This window comes from Camelus dromedarius, chromosome 3 (genome assembly GCF_036321535.1).
Source record: "Camelus dromedarius isolate mCamDro1 chromosome 3, mCamDro1.pat, whole genome shotgun sequence".
Lineage (NCBI taxonomy): Eukaryota > Metazoa > Chordata > Mammalia > Artiodactyla > Camelidae > Camelus > Camelus dromedarius.
In genome coordinates this window covers 96,060,600-96,076,717 of record NC_087438.1, presented here as the reverse complement: position 1 = coordinate 96,076,717, position 16,118 = coordinate 96,060,600, and the positions used below count along the sequence as shown (strand labels likewise).

At 37.6% G+C, this 16,118-nt stretch overlaps 1 protein-coding gene and 1 non-coding gene across 6 annotated transcripts in view; both read left to right on the top strand.

The window, feature by feature from the left end:
- The window catches only part of KLHL3 (kelch like family member 3), a 238,308-nt gene that overhangs the window by 135,397 nt on the left and 86,793 nt on the right, over window positions 1-16,118 (top strand). For all 5 annotated transcript variants that reach the window (XM_031449089.2, XM_031449087.2, XM_031449088.2 and 2 more), the window contains one exon: window positions 6,234-6,353. In XM_031449089.2, the coding sequence (XP_031304949.1) occupies window positions 6,234-6,353 (120 nt within the window). The remainder of the gene's footprint in view (window positions 1-6,233; window positions 6,354-16,118) is intronic.
- On the top strand, window positions 3,320-3,394 carry TRNAD-AUC (transfer RNA aspartic acid (anticodon AUC)). The gene has a single exon. It is a non-coding gene; the product is annotated as a tRNA-Asp (tRNA).

Genomic DNA, 16,118 nt, shown 5'->3' with positions numbered 1-16,118 from the left:
GTATTTACACCAAGGGCTCCTTTCTTTGCAACCAACTGTTAAACATTTACCAGCATAAACTGTGGAGGAGACAGAGAAGGAAGAGGTAATTACAATATAATATGAGGGAAGCATAGAGTCCTGTGGGAACACAGAAGAAGGAAGTAAATCCAAGGTAGTGGAGGATGATAGGGAAGACCTCCTGCAAGAGATCTGGAGGGCTGGTAGAGACGAGCTAGACATAGGGGACATTGGGTGGGATAGGGCAGAAGAGTCCAGTGTATTAGGCAGTTGTGAGTATTTTCATACTTCAGTAACAAGATGTCTTCAGGACAAGGATGAGATTATGAAGGGCCAGGCTAGGTCTCTGAGATTTATTCTGAATGCAATAGGAACCAGATATTTCACAGAATGTGCTATGCACACAATGATATTCTGTAAAGATCACTCTGGAGTCTGGGAGGAAGTTATTGTAGTAATCCAGGCAAGAGATCATTGTGGCCTGGACTGAGGTCGTAGTACTGAAGTACCAGTGACTGTGAGAAGGGAATGGGGTGGAGACATACTAAAGGACGTAGGACTGATAGGACTTGTGGTTGTATGTGAAGTGAGAGAGAGGGAGAGAGGGAAGACAATATCAAGGATGATACTCCAGTTTCTGCTTTGGACAAGTGTGTAGGTAGTTGGTTATGCCTCTGAGATAGAGAATACAGAAAGAAGAATAGGCTTGAGGGAGGGTGGGGAGTATCAGTTGAGTTTAAGTTACTGTGAAAAATCTAAGAAGGGTTGTCAAGACAGACACTGGATACATGGACCTGGAGTTTAGAGACTAGGGGAGGATGGGAGAAAAGACTGTGGGAGGTGGCATGCCGTGAAAGAAGGCCTAATATTTAGAGTTTATATATTTTTATTTACAACATCTATAATTAATATTTTATGTGTATTGATTTATAGTTAAAACTCTGAAGACCAGTTCTACTTTCTTTCTTTTCTTTTTTTTTTCTTTAAATCATTGGAGTTGGGGTCAGTGGTTGGGGCAGATTTCCCCACTCTACTCTACTGTCTGTTACGTGTAAGGACAAGTAAAGGGTTTTCAGATCAGAGTTTATTGATGGCAAATATGTAATGAAGACCTACTGTGGGCATAGCCCTCTGTTGGACAGGGTAAGCCATGTAAGAGTCCTCAGACACATGGTCCTTGCTTACCAGGAATGCCACTGTAACCTAGGATGAGGGGACTGGGTGGTTAAATGGGTGCTATGAAAAGGTAATCAAACAGAGGTCAGTATTCTATGTGCCAGTTGAGTTACAGGCCAGATACACTATAGCAGTTTAGAGAAGGCAGAGATCACTTAGGACTGAATATTCAAAAGGCTTCATAAGTGGTCCTGTAAGAACAGATATTTAGATTATGATATTGCAGGAAAAGGAAGGGGGAATCTGTCTGTAGTAGATGGTTTATCTGCTCAGTACATAGTAAGAACTCAGTAAATATTTGAGTAAGTGAGAGAGAAGGCTAGCATTTAGATTCAGTCCATGTCAAGGAGGACCTCAAATACTGAGCAAGAATCATGACTTTATCCCCTAGACTGGTCTTTCAGCTTTTTAACTACAGAGTCCTTTGAAAGGACATCTTACATGTCCATCCAATATGAGTGCCTATTCTTGTGTTATGCTGCAGGAAAGAACAAGGATCCTGCCTGGTCTGTATTTTCTCACCATATCTATTATTGGTGACCATTTGAATCTTAAATGTGGTTCACCTTGAATGTTACTGAAACTCTGGACATCTGAGCACTAATGAAGGTTCCTTTGTTCAGCAACCAGAGCTTCAGGTCTGGGAGAGGGGCATATATAAATTAATGTCAGTTGTGGAGAGAATTTGGTAGGCTTCGTGCCTCTTGACAGATCATGAAACCCTGAAGGCTGAATCACCTCATTTGGGCTGGGTGGTAGTTCCCAAAGCCTGGCATGGTTTTAATAGGGCAGGCCTAGTTGGGGGATAAAGGGTTGGTCAAATCTGGAGCATCTTTGGCTCTTGGAGAAGTCAATCATTTTGTGCTTAGAGTAATGGCATTTACTGATAAATGCTTTTCAGCAGAAAACATCTTGTGGCTGTGTGTGTGTGTGTGTGTGTGTGTGTGTGTGTGTGTCTGTAACTATATTGTTGCAGGGTGTAAGCTCTAGTGGAAATAGCTTGGGCTTTAAGTCGCATATACCTGAGCTCAGATGCTGTCTCTGTCACTTGTTATCTGTATGACCTTGTGCAAGATTCTGAATTTTTTGAGTCCTCAGACCCTCTCTTTCCTTAACTTCCTGCTTTCTGGAGGGTCAACAAGTTGCCAAGAAGCTTCTACCTTCCAGAAACCAGGAACCCAGAATCTCCTCCAGACTTGCCGAATCTTCACAGAGGAGCAAAGTAGGGGGAAGAAAAGAGATCTTGGGTTCCTTCTCTAATCAAACCTTGCTACTGCATGAAGGGTGGAAAAGACTTTGGTTGGAAGGAGGAAACTATGTGTCCTTTTTCTAGCCAGCTCGATGGTCATCAGCAAGTCATTCTTTGAGGAAAGCTTTAGTGTGAATTGCATTTTGTTGAACTTTAATCCTGATAATAGGCAATCTCTATTTGAGGTCTTTTGGTAAACACAAGATTGTATTAACAGAGATGCATCATTACTGGACCATTCTGGAAGGCTGGAAAGTGCCAAGAGCAACACACAAGGAAGAGCAAGCTTCCCTGTTTACTAGTCACAGTAGGGATTGTTGTCAGTGCTTCCAAAATGGTTCTGTTTGGTCTACATCTGTTCCATGTATGTAAAATGGGCCTAATAACATCTGTCCCCTGGACTTTTATGAGCTCTAATCTTATTAGTTCCCTGTCAAAAACCTTCCCTGATCGATACTAGATTATATTTTCTTTTCCTGGCTTTTAAGTCTCTCTACAATTTGAAGACACTTATAATGAACTATTTGTGCAGTGTTTTACAGTTTCTGTATTTACTCCAGGAATGCAAAGTATAGTTTAGTGTTAGAAAATGTATGTGTCATATACCACATTAAATGATTAAAGGGAAAAATCCATATGATCATCTCATTAGATCCACAAAAACGTTGGATAAATTTCAGTATAACTTTATGATTAAAAAAAAATACAAGGGAGTTTTCCTACTTTGATAAAGGGCATCTACAAAAATCCTAAAATAAACATACACAATGGGGAAACATTAGAAACATGTTTTTAAAAAAAATCAGGAAGATCTCAAGAATATTTATTAGCATACTTTATGTTCAGCATTCTGTGGGCCAGTGCAAAATGTCTTTCAAAAATAGAAAGTAGAAGGGAGAGAGTATAGTTCAACAGTAGAGTGTGTGCCTATCATGCACGAGGTCCTGGGTTCAAGCCCCAGTACCTCCATTAAAATAGATAAATACCTAATTACCACCCCCACCAAAAATTAAGAAAAAAAAAAAAAGAAATTAGAGGCCTAAGACGTGGAAAGGAAGAAAGAACTCTTGGCGTTATATGCAGGTAATATGATTGTTATACATAGAACACCTAGCTGACTCTTCAGACAAATATAGTTAGAAATAATAGGAACGTTTGATAAGGCGGCATGGTATAAAATCAATGCTTATAAACCATAAGAATCAGAAAACAAAACAAAACAAAACACCATTGCTATGATAAAATAGCAACAAAAATTATATGATACTTAATAAATTTAATCAAATACGTGTAAGATCTTCATACAGAAAAATATGAAAGTTTGACACTAAAGGAGACCTAAATAAATGGAGAGATAGTCCATGCTCATGGGTAAGAAGGCATAGAAAGATGTCAGTTTTACCCAAATTGATCTATAAATTCAATGTAATTTCTATCAGAGTTCCCTAAGAGTCTTCATGGAACTCATACTAAAATTTATATAAAAGAGTAAAGAAATGAGAATAGCCAAGACACATCTGAAGTATAGTCATAGGATAGGGGACTTGCCCTATCAGATATTAGGCCTTATTATGAAGCTACAGAAGTAATGTGGTTCCTGGTACAGAGACAGATAAACTGACCAATAGAATAGGTCAGAGTCCAGAAATAGATCCCTGTATATTTGGAACTTCGATATATGACTAAATGTGGCATAACAGGTGAATTGGAAAAAGCAGAAGTATTCAGTAAGTGGAACTTACGGGAAAAATTAGATCCATATTTCATATAGTGCCATAAAAATCAACAGATAAAATAAGGGCTTAAATATCAAAAGCAAAATATTAAACTTTTGCTATAAAATAGAAATTTATATTGTCTGGCATGGAGTAGGGATGGACGCTTAACTATAAAAGAAATTATGCTTGGAGGATTTTTAATGTGAAGTTTTTCATCTTTACTGGGTGCTCCCCACCTTGATAACATTCTCTTGTTTGAGATTTTCTTCACCTTTTCAAACACACGATTCTAATCATCTGCATCTCTTGATATTTATCCTTCTGTGCTCAGCTAACTTCTTTGCACTCGGAATCTAGACAGTCCCAAAGTTCAGATGTCTGTGGCTGACATTTGCATGCTGAGGTGAAAGTGGGAAGGAAACCAAAAGAGGAATCTTCTGTGGTCAGACAAGCTGTGGGTCTGGCATGCTGGCTGTATGGAATGTTCCAAGAGTTACACATCCCAGAGTGAGATCTGTAGAGACTCTCAGGTCCCTAGAACTTTCTCTTAACTTCAGCAGCCCCTGTCTTGAGCCAGTTTGAAAGGTTAGGTGTTAGCATCAACAGAGGCCCACTAGGGAAAGGCAAGGGAAACTACTGTCAGTGTCTTGAGAGTTACAGTGAATTGTGGGGCTCCAAATCTACATAAGTGGAGAAGGTTCTATTTTTCTCTAGCGAAGCAAAGCTTATCCTGATCCAAACAGTGGTTACTCCAAGGTCCCAGACTTGACCTGGAACTGATTAGTTTTATCATTATGGGGAGAAAGTCCTTTCCTTGCTCATCTTTTTTTGATTCTTCTTTCCCACACCACCACCACACTGAGATGTTACTCAGGTGTAACTGGGCATCTAGCTGGCATCCCATAGGAATTGGGTGTTTTGTCTAAGGTATAGAGGGTTTTGAGATGATGAGTGACTCTTGCTAGTTACCACCTGCTCGTTTAGCTCATAGATAGTCTTTCTTTTTATAACAATTACAATCCCTTATCTTTTCTAAGGGATTATGGTTTCCCAAAAGCTTTGTGCCTCTGCTCTCCAGGCTGTAGCCAGTGTGATCTTTCTAAAGCGCAAATGTGTTCACCTGCTTCCTGCTCTACTTCTTTGCTTCTCATTGTTTTAGAATCTAGTCCAAACTCCTTAGCTTTGTTAACGTGACACTTACAAGATTGCTCAGCCCTCTAGCCTTTTCTCTTGACTCTCCTTTAGTTTTGCTGAACTTCCAGTACTTTGAACACACTTTGTTCACATTGTTTCCTCTGCTGGAATACTCTCCATCTTCCTTTTTCATCTAGCTAATTTCTGCCCTTCTTTTCTTCTTTTTTATAAGGAATTCTTTTTTTTTTCATTTATTGTTTTTTTTTTGGAGGGGTGGTAATTAGGTTTGTTTGTTTATGGAGAGACTGGGGATTGAACCCAAGACCTCCTGCATGCTAAGCATGCACTCTACCACTGAGCTATAGCCTCCTTCCCTGCTCTTCTTTAAGATTTTTGTTCTTCCTCAGCTTCTAGGAAGTTTTTCCTTAGCCTGCCAGCACTGAGATAGTTGCTTGTCCCCTGTGCTTCTGTAACTCCAATCAAATCATAATAGTTACAATATGATGTTTCATTGTTTACTTAGCTTTCTCCTTCCCTGAACTCTTAAGTCAGGTCTATGCATTATTTATTGTTGTGTTTCCCATAAATTGAAATACAGAGCTTGGCACATAGTAGGCTCCATTAAATGTGCAGTGAGTGTTGTCATGTTTAGTCTCCCCTCTCCCACCTGAGCCTTTTAGAAATGGAGAGATGGAGGATAAGAACCACCCACAGAGTCACACCAGTGCTTGGTGGAGGAAGCTGAGCTAGGATCTGAGAGATGCGCTTTGCATTGGAAGATCCTGAAGAAATTCCTGACCCAGTGATTTCCCTTCCTGCTGGGTGTGTGGTAAAGAGAAAAGGCTGACAGGGATGCCCTGGTGGGTGGGCAAATGTGTGGACTTGTGGCAGTTGGATGAATGAGTTTACCAACATGTGATCTTCTCTTTCCCCTCCCACTCCGTCTCTGTTCACAGCATCAAGCCGAGCTCCCAGCCCCCGATACAGGCTGGGGATGATGAAAAGAACCAGAGGACGATCACTGTCAACCCTGCCCACATGGGAAAGGCGTTCAAGGTTATGAATGAGCTGCGGAGGTACTTTTCCTATTTTGCCTGTGCCCTTTTGGAAGGAACTTGCTGGGTGAGCGTCATCAGGGACTGAGAACAGAAGTCAGAACACCACTACCTAGTGAAGTCTGACTCTTCTCCACCCACTCTCAGACAGTCATTTGGCTTCCCTTTTCAAACTCTGATAGAGACAGAATGGCTTTCCAAAGCCTCACTCTTTCCTTTGTATTTATTTAACACCTGTTATTTTAGTGCTTAATCACGGGGGGAAAGTTCTTTATGGTTACAGCAGTTCTGTTCATAAACTTGATTTCCAACCGAACCAGCTGCTTGAAGGTCAATAACAGAATGATTGCAACACCTACACAGAATTGCAGTTTAAGACTGCGGATGCCATGCATTTTCTTTTGGCCTCTCTCTCTCATTCTTTGGTCTGAATTTTGTCTTTGTCAAGACAGCCACATGAATGGAACAATACCTAGCTTCTAAAACGCAGTTTAGCTCTATAAAGAAAGCAATGAAATGCAAAAGCACTCCTCCTCACTGAGCTCAATGGTGAGGGATGTGCAGGCTATTTGTAAGGCCAATGTACATGTTTGATGAGCTTATTGCAAGACAAGTTCAGTGCACCAAACAAGTTTTTCTGTACGAAGGCTGTGCATACAATCTCTTCTTTACCAGAAAGCTCAGAAGCTTCCTTTGCCTATGCCATTATTTACTGCATATTTCATCCTATCATGAGCTGTAACTGTTTATCTCCTCTTTTCTCTGTAGTTCATGAGGTCCCTGAGGGCAGGAGCAACTTCTGAATCATTTTGATCTTTAGCACTTGGTACTTCATAGGAGCTTCAAGTCACTCACCAAAGATACCCAGATGCAGTGACTAGGCTCTGGGATGGGTGGGGGTACAGGGTAAAAAAATGAAGATAGGTCAATGAAAATGATCTTCCTACGATGCAAGTAGGTGTTATGAAGGAGGACTGCATCAGGTGCCTGCCAGGTGGTAGGTATATGATACTTATTAATTTCTTAAAGGGTGTCCTGAAAGCAAGCATGTCAAACTGCAGCTTTGGAGAACACTTCCTAAAGGGGAAGGTGCTTGAGCTAAATTTTGAAGGACAGGTAAGAGCTAAAGAAATAAAAAAATAGTAGGGTTGGGGGAAGTCCTCCAGGCAGAGAGGTTGGCAAGAGCAAAAGCACTCTATAGCTGAAAATGTGTTTGTTGGGTAGGGGATTGAACAACTTGTAAACAAAAATTCTATATTCGTTTCCTCACTTCTCCTTTCTGCAGGGCCTAGTCTTTGGCATTTAAAACCAAGTTAAATTAAATTTGTCTTGCACCCCACAGCTCAATTTTTATTAGGCCTCCTGCCAGATTTCCTAGAAGCTCCATCCATAGTTGTCTTAGGCAGTGGGCAGTGCTAATTCATGCCTAATGTTCTTTTGTCAGTAACGAGTTTGTGTGGTGTTCCCTAGACACTATTAAAGTTCCTCATTTAGTTCCCTTGAGTATGGCTTGTGTCCTTTGTCTGATTTAAGACTCCAGATCTCCTAACAGCCTCACTTCACACATCAAAGAATTAGAAAAAGAAGATCAAACTAAGCTCGAAGTTAGCAGAAGGAAGGAAATAATAAAGATTAGAGCAGAGATAAATGAAATAGAGACTAGAAAGACAACAGGAAAAAAAACAATGAAATTAAGAGTTGGTTTTTTTGAAAAGATAAACAAAATTGACAAACCTTTAGCTAGACTAACCAAGATCAAAATTATAAATGAAAGAGGAGACATTGCAACTTATCTCAGAAATACAAATGATTATAAGAGGCCACTATGAACAACAAATTGCCAACAAATTGGATAACTCAGAAGAAATGGATAAATTCCTTGAAACATACAAACTACTAAGACTGAATTAAGAAGCAGAAAATTTGAATAGACCAATAATGATTAAGAAGAGTGAAGCAGTAATAAAAAAAAATCTCCTAACAAAGAAAAGCCCATGACCAGATGATTTCACTGGTGATTTCTTCCAAACATTCAGAGAAGAATAAATATCAGTCCTTCTCAAGCTCTCCCAAAAACTTGAAGAGGAGGAAACACTCCCAAACTCATTTTAACAAGGCCAGCATTACTCTGATACCAAAGTCAGATAAGGACGCTACAAGAAAACTATAGGCCAATATTCCTGATAAATATTGATATAGAAATTCTCAACAGAATACTAGCAAGCAGTCTATGTATGATCTGGTGCAATATGATCTGGTAAAAGGACCATAAACCATGATTAAATGGGATTTATCCTTGGGATGCAAGGGTGCTTCAAGATAATCAAATCAATAAATGTGATGCATCATGTTAATAGAATGGAGGATAAAAATCATAGGATCCTTTCAATGGATGCAGAAAAAGTGTTTGACAAAATTCAACATCCTTTCGTGATTAAAAACTCACAATAAATTGAGTACAGAAGAATCATACCTCAACATGATAAAAGCCCTGTATGGCAAACCCACAGCTAATGCCATATTCAATGGTGAATGGCTGAAAGCTTTTCCTCTGAGCCCAGGAAGAAGACAAATGTGCCCACTTTCGCTATTACTTTTGAACATAGTACTGCAAGTCCTAGCCAGAGCAATCAGGCAAAACAAAGAAATAAAAGGTATCCCAGTCAGAAAGAAAAATGATAGTCTTTCAATAAACAGTGTTAGAATAACTGGACATTCACATGCAAAAGAATGAATTGGACTCCTGTCTTACACTACTCAGAAAAATTAACTCAAAATGGATTAGAGACTTAATGTTAGGACCTAAAACCATAAAACTCTTAGGAAAAAACAGAGAAAAAGCTCCTCTCATTGGTTTGGGCACTGGCTCTTTCGATATGACACCAAAAGCACAAAGCAAAAATAAACAAATGAGACTTCATCAAATTAACAAGTTCCTGCATAGCAAAGGAAACCATCAACAAAGTGAAAAGGCAGCATAAGAAAGGGAGAAATTACTGGCAACCCTAAATCTGTTATATCCCAAATATGTAAGGAATGCATACAACTCAATAGAAAAAAAGCAGTTAAAAAATGGGTAAAGGACCTGAATAAACATTTTTCCAAGGAAGACACCCAAATGACTAACAGGTGCATGGAAAGGTGCTGAACATCACTAATCAGGAAAATGCAAATCAAAACCACAATGAGCTATCACCTCACACCTGTTAGAATGGCTGTTATGAGAAAACAAACAAACAAACAAACAAACAAAAAAGCAAGAGATAACAAGTGCTGGCTAGGCCATGGAGAAAAGGGAACTCTTGTGCACTGTTGGTAGGAATGTAAATTGATACAGCCACTACGGAAGATAGTATGGAGGTTCCTCAAAAAATTACAAATTGAACTACCATACAATCTAGCAATCCCCCTTCTGGGTATATATCTGAAGGAAGTGAAATCACTGTCTCAAAGAGATATCTGCACCCTCATGTTCATTGCAGCATTATTCACAGTAGCCAAGATATAAACACAACCCAAGTGTTGGTCAGTGGATGAATGGATAAAGAAGATGTGGTATACATACACAATGGAATATTATTTAGCTATGAAAAAGAAGGAAATTCTGCCATTTGCTACAACATGGATGAACCTTGAGGGTATTGTACTAACTTAAATATGTCAGAGAGAGACAAGTACTATATGATCTCATTTATATGTGAAATCTAAAAAAGCTGAATTCACAGAAAGAGAGTAGAATTGTGGTTGTCAGGGGCTGGGGGTTGTGGGAAATGGGGAAATGTTGATCAAAGGGTACAGACTTCCAGTTATAAGATGAATCAGTTCTGGGGATCTAATGTACAACATGGTGACTATAATTAGCAGTACTGTATTGTATACTTGAAAATGACTAAGATCATAAATGTTCTCAGCACAAAGAAAAGGGTAACTATGTAAGATGACAGATGTGTTAATTAACCTTATGTGGTAATCATTTCACAATATATATCAAATCATTCCATTGGACACCTTAAACTTGAACAGTGTTTTATGCCAATTATAGCTCAATAAAAACTGGGGGAAAGTTTACTTTGCCTGGTGTAGCCAATTCCAGTAATTGCTTAAAGGTATGGCATTAAAGAAATAGATATGCACACAGAATTTCTCCCACCCTCACTTTCCATTATTAGCATTTTTCTTTTTCTTAAATCCCTAAAAAAAAAAAAAAAAAAAAACCTGCTGTGTCCTTGTTCCTTCTTTTTGCAAGTTACCGCATTTTTGCATCTTTCCCTAAAAGCACTGACTTGGATTTAACCTCCTCCTGCAGTCCTGCTGCTTCTCTTTTGTATAAATCAGCATTTGCCAAAGTCTGTTCTGAGGAGCATTTCCTCACGATGCTCTGTGAAACAAGAGCTCTGTAAAAAATGTGTTTAAAAATTCTGTGTAAAACTGCTGTGCCCCTCTTTGAGATTCATAATATACATAGGCATATTAAAACCTCTGAGAAGTCATACAGTGAACTTCTCTGAGGGTTTCCCACATGTGTTTAAACCCTCTTTGATTGTTGTTATGTATAGACAGTGTTTTGTGAAACTTGTTTTGGGAAACACTGTTCTTTTGCTGAAATTTAACTGAATAATCTATGTATTAGGGTTTTCCAGAGAAACAGAACCAATTACATATATATATATATATATATATGTATCTATCTATTGTTATTAGTATTATTTACATATGTTATTGGTTATGTTTCTCTGGGAAACCAGCTATATAGGTAAAAGCAAATAAATAAATAAATGGAAGAGGAGATTTATTACTGGAATTGGCTCATGTGGTTATGGAGGCTGAGAATTTTCACAGTCTGCTGTCTGCAAACTGGAGAACCAGGCAAGCCAGTGGTATCATTCAGTCCAAGTCTGAAGGCCTGAGAAACAAGAGCCACTGGAGTAAGTCCTGCAGCCCAAAGGCCCAAGAACCAGAAGCTCTGATGTGCAAGGGCAGGAGGAGTTGGACAGTACAGCTCAAGAAGAGAAAGCGAGAATTTACCCTTCCTCTACCTTTTTTTCTGGTCAAGCCCTCTGTGAACTGGATGATCCTGACCTATGTTGATGTAAGATCGTCTTTTCTCAGTCTACCAGTTTAAAGGCTAATCTCTTCACAGACACATCCAGAAATAATATTTTACCAGCTTATCTGGGCCTCCTTCGGCCCAGTTAAGTTGACATGTAAAGTTAACCAGCACAATCTTGTTCCTCCTTTGTTTGTTTCAAATGGACCACACAATCTCTTTATGTTTTGGTTGGGAAATTTCTGGTTCAGGTTTAGGCATGGACTTCTTGTTCATTTTTTTTATTAAAATTTTTTTCTTTTTCCTTTTTATGAAAAGAAATATATTTGTTGTAGAACAAATACAGGTGAACAAAAAGTCATCTATAATTTTAATACACAGTGGTAACCATTGTTAACACTTTGGAGAAGATCTTTCTTTAAAATATATATCTCAACCAGATTTTTATTCTTAACCTTATATTGAACAAATTTTTCATTTTAGATGGATGAATGATACTCTAATTTTTCTTTTTTTAGAAACAGTTCACTGTTGTTGGATGTCTAGGTTTTTCATCCCCCTTGTATGAATAATACCTACAGTGGTTGTGTGTTGAGCAGGATAGCACAGAGGTCACAGCCTAGCCTTTGGAGCCAGGCAGCCTGGTTTCAAACCTTGGCTCCTGTCCTGGCTAGCTGTGTAACCCTGGACAAGTTAATTAATATCCCTAACCTCACTTTCGTCAATCATAAAATAAAGCCAGTAGTAGTTCCAGTCTTGCTGACTTGCTAAGAGAATTAATAAGTGCTTAGAACAATGATAGCACAGATATTATTATTGTTAAATACTTGTGCACATTTATGATAATTTCTATCAAATTAACTCCTAGAAGTAGAATTGCTAAACAGCATGTAGCATCATCATCATAGTAATAATAGTAATAATAATAATAATAATAATAATAATAATACCTATTTCTTAGATATTTTTATGGGGCCGTGCAACATAGTGAACATTGTGTAAGTGTTAGCTCTTCTTATGATGACGATGATATGCTACAGGCGTATGGCAATAGATGAGAGAATCAAAGTCTTGCCCTCAGTCTAGCTTGTATTCTAGTGATGTTCAAAGTTTATATCAAATTCTAAGGAATTTAAATGGCTATATTTAAAAAAACTAGTGTGGAATGGTGAGGCAGGGAGAGAAAGGGGGCCTGAATAGACACTTTATTGATTTGGGTGAGTTTAATGGGAACTGGAGAGCGGCATTCTCTGTTTCGATGAGGGCCAGGTTGAAGCATCTTACATCCAGGGGCCAAGCTGATGAAATGTTACGTGATGTTCCTGGGACCTGGGGTTATTGTTTGCATTATTTTCACTTTCTCCTCCCTCCATGTTAAGCTATTTTAGTTCAAGCACACATTCTTTGCAGTTTATGAATCACACAGTTCACGTGTTTCCTATTTTTTTTAGTTCCATGGTAGAGCTGCATTGCTGGCATGGTAACCAGCCAGCCTTCCTCATCCTTTTGTACTTCATTGCTCCTCTCTGGTTGGACCAACAACTGCTTCTGAGCCACGGAGACCTAGTGGCTCTTTGTCTCTTGACTTACCATCTACCAAGCAAGTGGGCATGCAGCCCTTTTTTGGAACAGTGCTTCCTGATCAGGCCTGAAAAGGAGCGACAATATTCTGTCTCATTTTTACAGTTTTAACCTCTTAATTCACAATTGCACATAGTTCTCTGCTCTCATCTTTTTTTTTTAAGGTGGTTTCCCACTATGTCTTTATTACTAGTAATGAGCCATCTTAGCACATTGCTGTTTTCTTTTTCTTTTTCTAAAGTGTATTGTTTTTTAGCTTATTTTTTTTTTACTTCTTGCTTTTAGTATAACTTTTTAAAAATTCAAGTATAGTTAATTTACAATATTGTGTTAGTTTCAGGTGTACTGATTTTTTTTTTTTTTGCAGATTATATTCCATTACAGGTTGCTACAAGATATTGAGTATAATTCCCTGTTCTATACAGTAAATCTTCATTGCTTATCTCTTTTATGTATAGTAGTTTGTATCTGTTAATCCCATACTCTTAATTTCTTCTTTCCATTGCCAAACAAAACATAAATTTATTTTCTATGTCTGTGAGTCTGTTTCTGTTTTGCATATACATTCATTTGTATTATTTTTTAGATTCCACATATAAGTGATAACATACAGTATTTGTCTTTCTCTTTCTGACTTACTTCACTAGGCATAATATTCTCTAGGTCCATCCATGTTGCTGCAAATTGCAGTATTTCATTCTTTTTTATGGCTGAGTAGTATCCCATTGTATATACATCTTCTTAAGCGAGTTGTCTGTTGATAGACACCTGGGTTGTTTCCATGTCTTGGTTATTGTCAGTGCTGCTATGAACATTGGAAGCATGTATCTTTTTAAATTAGAGTTTTCATTTTTTGCAGATATATATCCTGTTTTTCTTTTTTTGGTAACAGCTTTATCAAGATATAATTCCTATGCCATACAATTCACCCATTTAAAATATACAATTTAATGGCTTTTGTTATAGTCATAGAGTTGGGCAACCAGCAATCAATTTTAGAACATTTTGATAACCCTCTCAAAAAAATTCCCTGTATATTTTAGCAGTAATGCCCCTATTCTCCCTACTCACTCACCCCCCAGCACAAGAAACCACTAGTCTACTTTCTGTATCCAAATCCAAAAAATAGATTTGCCTATTTTGGAATCCTATAATATGTCTTTTGTGACTGACTTTCTTCACTTGGCATAATGTTTTCAAGGTTCATTCATGCTGTAGCTTGTCTCAGTATTTTATCCCTTTTTATTGCTGAATAATAACTCACTGTATGGATATACAGATTTGAGGCCATTTTGAGGCTATTATGAATAATGCTGCTATGAACATTCAGGTACAAGTTTTTGTGTGGATGTAAGTTTTTATTTTTCGTGGGAGTGGGGTTGCTGCATCATGTGATAACTCTATGTTTAACCTTTTGAGGGAATGTCAGACTGTTTTTCAAAGCAGCTGCACCACTTTACATTTCTATCAGCAGTGTAATAAGGTTCCAATGTCTCCATATCTTCACAACACTTGTTATTTGCTGTGGTTTTCATTATAACCATACCATTGAGTAGGAAGAGTTATCTCATTGTGATTTTGATTTGCATTTCTCTGATGACTAATGATGTTGAACATCTTTTCTTGTGGTCATTGGCCATTTCTATATCTTATATGGAGAAATGTCTGTGAAGATACTTTGCCTATTTTAAATTGGGTTATATGTCTACTTATAATTGAGTTGTAAGGTTTCAAGTTCTTTATATATTCTGGATACAAGCCTTTTATCAGATACATGAATTACAAAGTTTTCCTTTCATTATATAGATTTTCTTCTCACTTTCATGACGTCCTGATGGTGTCCTTTGAGGAACAAAGTTGTAAACTTTGATGTCTAATTTTTAAATTTTCTTTTGCACTTTTGGCGTCATGTCTAACAAACCATTGCCTAATCTAAAGTCATGAAGATTTACCCCTGTGTTTTCTTCTAAGAGTTTTATAGTTTTAGCTCTTACATTTAGGTCTTTGATTAATTTTGAGTTAATTTTTGTATATTGTGTGAAGTAAGGGTCCAACTTTATTCTTTTGCATGTGGATATCCAGTTATCCAGTTGTCAGTAGTGTTGCTATGAACCCTTTGTTGAAAAGACTGTTCTTTCCCAGTTGAATGGTCTCAGCACCCTTGCCAAAAATCAACTGACTGTGAATGTGAGGGTTTATTTTTAGACTCTCAATTCTAGTTTGTTGATCTATATAACTCTCCTTGTGCTATTACTACACTCTTTAGCTTCGTAGTAAGTTTTGAAATTGAGAAACCTGAATCCTTCAACTCTATTCTGTTTCAAGATTGTTTTGACCATTCTAGTTTCCTTGAATTTCCATATGAATTGTAGATTCAGCCTGTCACTTTCTGTGAAGAAGCCAGCTGGGAGTTTGATAGAAATTACGTTGAATCTGTAGAATATTTTGGGGGAGTATTGCCATCTTAGGAACATTAATCTTTTAATTCACAAACACTTACTTAGATTTTCCACTAATTTAGCTCTTCTTTAATTTCTTTCAACTGTGTTTTATAGTTTTAAGGTATAGGTTTTGTCCTTCTTTTGTTTTATTCCTAAGGTATTTTATTCTTTTTGATGCTATTGTAAATGGAATTTTAAAAACACATTTTTGGATTGTTCATTGCAAGTGTATAGAAATGTAGTTGATTTTTATATATTGATCTTGTATTCTGCAACCTTCTTAAACTCATTTATTTATTCCAGTAGTTTTTTAGTGGATTCCTTAGGATTTTTTGTATATGAGATCATGTCATTTGTGAACAGAGATAGTTTAATTTTCTTTCCGATTTGGATGCCTTGTATTTCATTTTCTTGCCTAATTGCCCTGGGTAGCCACCCTAATAACCTTATTTATCAGCAGTATTTGATATAATTGATCATTCCTTCCTTTAAAAACCTTTTTTTTTAACTTATTTTACTTAATTTATTATTGTGTTACTTTTGGGGGTGTGGGAGGTAATTAGGTTTATTTATTTTTAATGGAGGAACTGGGGATTGAACCCAGGATCTCATGCATGCTAAGCATGTGCTCTACTACTTGATCTATACCCTCCCCCAATCATTCCTTCTTTTTTGTAGCGTCTCTTCACTTGGCTTCTTGGACACCACACTGTTTTG